Genomic DNA, 4640 nt, shown 5'->3' with positions numbered 1-4640 from the left:
GCGGAAGGAGAAGATGGAGGTGTTTCTAAAAGACATAACTGAAGTCTGGCGTACCTCTTTCTGTGGTGTGAGTCCTTTGAAAATCTGGTGGAGGGAATGAATGAAATGTCTGCTCTCAGAGAAATGAAAATATGTAAAGTTACATTTTGCATATCATTTCAGGTGGTGATGTAGCTTCCCAAAGCCCTTTCATGACCTCAGGTTGGAGACCTCCAATCTAGAAGTTTTTGTTTGTTCACTCACTTAGTTTATTTGTTTTATTTTTAATAGGGGACACTGGGTGAGGAAAGGAGCCAATGGAAAGTGAGAGATTGGAAAGTACAAGAAAAAGGAGAAATTTACATTGACACGAACTTCCAAATGAGGTTGCTATTTTGATACACATTTAAATCAATATAGTAGATCTTATTAATAAATTGCCTATCAGAGAACATTTTTGTGTGGTCCAGTGCGAAGTTGAGAAATAAAAACTAAAATAGTGTGAGGGCCTTATGGCTGTGTGGTTTCACATCTGCATGTGGGAAGGTTAGAATTCTAAGAATACACACTTTCAAGAAGATACTGTTGGTTTTAACATTGTCTTTCAACTTTTTGCAGAAGTTTCTCAATGGAATCTTTCTCTGCTGAGACCAATTCAACTGACTTACCCTCACAGCCTTGGGATGAACCCCATGTGGTTGTCTCCATGGTCCTTCTCAGTCTCACTTTTTTATTGGGATTGCCAGGCAATGGGCTGGTATTGTGGGTGGCTGGCCTGAAGATGCAGCGGACGGTGAACACAGTTTGGTTCCTCCATCTCACCCTGGCAGACTTTCTCTGCTGTCTCTCCTTGCCCTTCTCTCTGGCTCATCTGGCTCTCCAGGGACACTGGCCCTACGGCTGGTTCCTGTGCAAGCTCATCCCCTCCATCATCATCCTCAACATGTTTGCCAGCGTCTTCCTCCTTACTGCCATTAGCCTGGACCGTTGTCTTTTGGTACTCAAGCCAATCTGGTGCCAGAATCATCGCAGCGTGCGAACAGCTTTCAATATCTGTGGATTTATCTGGCTGGTGGCTTTTGTAATGTGTATTCCTGTGTTCGTGTACCGGGAAACACTCACTGTAGACAACCAAAATATATGTGGCTACAGTTTCAATCTCCCCAGCCCATTAGATTATCCAGAAGACCCTTTTTATCCAGATCTACTGGAAAACAGGTCTCTTGACGACTCCATTGTTCAGCAGCCTGGAGAAATGGACGATAGGTTAGATCCTTCCTCTTTCCAAACAAATGATCATCCTTGGACAGCCACCACTGTCCTCCAATCTCAAACATTTCAAAGACCTTCTGGAGATCCACTCCCTGTGGATTCTGCTACATTAACTAGTCAACATTTGTATTATAATGTATATAAACCAGCTGATGTGGGCTCACCTACAATCTCCCATGGGTTTCCCATTGAAGGTCACAGAACTAACCCACCGGATAACTCTGACGCTCTTCTCTCTACTGATTCAGACCTTTTCCCTAGTGCTTCTAACAATTCTTTATACGAGTCTAAGTTAGCACAAGATTTCCAGGATTACAATTTCAGCCAACTGACATATAACAATCATGTGTCAAAACCCATGGTGGCGATAACCATCACTAGGCTAGTGGTGGGTTTCCTGCTGCCTTTTATTTTCATGGTGACCTGTTACAGTCTCATTGTCTTCCGAATGCAACAGGGTCGCTTCGCCAAGTCTCGGAACAAAACCTTTCGAGTGGCCGTGGTGGTGGTGGCTGTCTTTCTTGTCTGCTGGGCTCCTTACCACATTGTTGGAGTCCTGTCATTGTTTATTGACCAAGAAACTCCCTTTGGGGAAGCTCTGATGTCCTGGGACCATGTGTCCATTGCTCTAGCATCTGCCAATAGTTGCTTCAATCCCTTCCTTTACGCCCTCTTGGGGAAAGATTTTAGGAAGAAAGCAAGGCAGTCCATTCAGGGCATTCTGGAGGCAGCCTTCAATGAGGAGGAGCTCACGCACTCTACCAGCTGTCCTGCAAACAAAGAGTTTTCGGAAAAAAACAGTATCAGTACAACTGTGTGAAAATATGGAGCAGGCAACCTTAGCAGATTTCTTAGGTTCCACTCAATGCATGTTTCCAAAAGGATGAAGAATATGGTGAGCAGAGGACTTCAGAACCCACCAACGAATCAATCCAGTGGTTCTCAAGGTGTGGTCACAGGCTACTGACATCAGCATCACCTGGAAACTTGTTAGATATGCAAATTCTCAAGTCCCATCCCAGTCTTGCTGAATCCAAATCTCTGGGAGGTGGGGCCCAGCAAGTGTTTTAACAAGCCCTCTTGTTTCTGATTAATGCCAAATTTGAGAGCCATTGTAAAAAGCTAGTCTATTTCTATCACAAACTAAGCCACGTGAGATAGATGAGAATCTAGTCTGTTTTCAAATGTTTCCATTATATAATTTTTTCTTGTCCTGGGTGAAAGATGATCATTTTTTTCTACAGTTTTGTTGTTGTGTTGCTGTTGATGGTTTTAAATGAAAAGAAGGTGAAAAAGAAAAAAGCCTATGAAAACAGGGAGCTATGTCACAGAGTCTGGAGCTAAGGACAATGCCTGATGCCTGCCACTGGAAACCCCCATGGGTACAGGACGCAGGAATTCCAGGTTTCCACTATCACAACTAAATAAGCATCTATTGTATAAAAACGGTCTACTAATACATCTAAAAACCTACTCATGAAATGTTATGTACGCTGTGGTTGGAAGAGCTGTTTATCAGCCTACTGACAGAGCTATCTATCTCCATTCCTTTTCTTATGCTTCTTAATTCCCTTATTCCTCCCCTGCTCCAAATCTTCCACATCTTCCAAATCTTTCACAAGATTCTAGTTATTCCCTTCCTCTTGCTTCAAATCAACACTTTCCAAGAGCCCCATTGTCCATGAAAAGAGAAAGAAGGTGGAGGATAGAGCAGCAACTCTTCAACTCTCTGCAAGATGAATGAGTACCCTCCCAGGCACTGTGTCACATTTTTAAAAACATGACTGCAGGTATCTTTTTTTCTTTTTTTTTTTTTTTGAGACAGAGTCTCACTCTGTTGCCCAGGCTAGAGTGCCGTGGCGTCGGCCTAGCTCACAGCAACCTCAAACTCCTGGGCTCAAGCAATCCTCCTGCCTCAGCCTCCCGGAGAGCTGGGACTACAGGCATGCACTTTTCTATTTTTAGTTGTTTGGCTAATTTCTACTTATAGTACAGATGTGGTCTCACTCTCGCTCAGGCTGGTCTCGAACTCCTAAGCTCAAGCAATCCTCCCGCCTCGGCCTCTCAGAGTGCTAGGATTACAGGCGTGAGCCACTGTGCCCAGCCAACTGCAGGTATCTTTTATGCCAAAATTTCCAGATATATCTTTTGGGATTTTAAAAATTAAACATTATCTTTACCAAAGTAATACATGTACATCATTTTAGAAGAATCCAAGGCTTGTAAGGAAATATAAAAGGGCTCCCACCCTCACTCTGATGTCCCAAAGATAATCCTTGCAACAATTTTAGATGGTTTTTCTGATATTTACCATGATGAGTCTAAATCATGTGCTCATGCTATTTTTTGTAGACATGATAAAATGACTTCCTGTTTTAAAAGATTTTTATCCAAACATCTCCATATTTTTAAATTGTTCATCTAGCACCTCAAGAACCATATTTTAATTTGTTATGACTATATATTTTTCTTCTACTTTGTCTACATATTCCAACCATTTTTATAGCTTTCCTTCTGTCCTTCATTCATTTAAAAATAATTATGCAACTCCCCACCACCTTCTCATTTTTCTGTGTATAAACTTTTATGTGTTAAACTCTGAAATTTCACACACAACATAGCCTCATCTAAGCTAAATACAATGATTTCATCTAAGAAATAGAAAATGGAATGTTTTAGACTCGCAAGAAATTATTATTTGTTCAATGGTTGAGGTAAGAGTCTGGACTGAAAATGTGTTACAAAGTACTGTGCAGAAAAATTTTAAATCACTAGATTCTTTCAGTTGTGAGGTAATAGTGTCTGATACATGGTTTTCAGTGCTACCTTTCCAATTTAACTTGCTTATATATTTGATGTGAATAAATGCTTTTTCTTTCCATGGTTCCTTGCAAGGCTCAGAGATCCATTGTTTGACACTCATTAATTATTTGACATTCAGAATATATCATAATTTGTAAATATGCAGCAAATAAAGCTCATGGTAAGTGACTGTAGACTTGCTGTAATAGCAAGCAGCCAGGCTTCTCGAACACCAACACATCCCGCAAGACCCTGGGTATAAGTCCTAAACTGCTAGGGCTGGTATATAGACTATTAGGGCAAGTAATCTTGGCATAGTTACAAAGATTTAGTATACAATCAATAAATGGAATGTCTGGACTCCTTTTAAGAGTTCCATTAACTTTTACTATTGTTTTTTTTTTTTTTAAAGAGATGGGGTCTCACTCTGTTGCCCAGGCTGCAGTGCAATGGTATCATCATAGCTCACTGCAGCTTTGAACTCCTGGGCTCAAGGAATCTTCCTGCCTCAGACTCCTGAATAGCTGGGACTACAGGCACATGCCACCACACCTGGATAATTTTTTTTCTTTTTTTTTTTTTTGAGA

General features: G+C 41.1%; 1 protein-coding gene across 1 annotated transcript; it reads left to right on the top strand.

Annotated features, from left to right (window-relative positions):
* The first annotated feature begins 581 nt into the window (after positions 1–581).
* C3AR1 (complement component 3a receptor 1) lies at positions 582–2451 on the top strand. Its single transcript, XM_012637871.1, has one exon. It carries the CDS (start codon positions 608–610, stop codon positions 2069–2071), a length of 1464 nt encoding a protein of 487 aa, XP_012493325.1. The 5' UTR covers positions 582–607; the 3' UTR covers positions 2072–2451.
* Positions 2452–4640: the final 2189 nt, after the last annotated feature.

This window comes from Propithecus coquereli, unplaced genomic scaffold (genome assembly GCF_000956105.1).
Source record: "Propithecus coquereli isolate 6110/MARCELLA unplaced genomic scaffold, Pcoq_1.0 Scaffold124, whole genome shotgun sequence".
In the NCBI taxonomy this organism is placed as follows: domain Eukaryota; kingdom Metazoa; phylum Chordata; class Mammalia; order Primates; family Indriidae; genus Propithecus; species Propithecus coquereli.
Note: the sequence above shows the minus strand (reverse complement) of the source record. Positions and strands in the feature narration are given on the sequence as shown.

Excerpts from the sequence above, each read along its gene's own strand:
- C3AR1 (XM_012637871.1), top strand. The coding sequence starts at position 608 with ATGGAATCTTTCTCTGCTGAGACCAATTCAACTGACTTACCCTCACAG.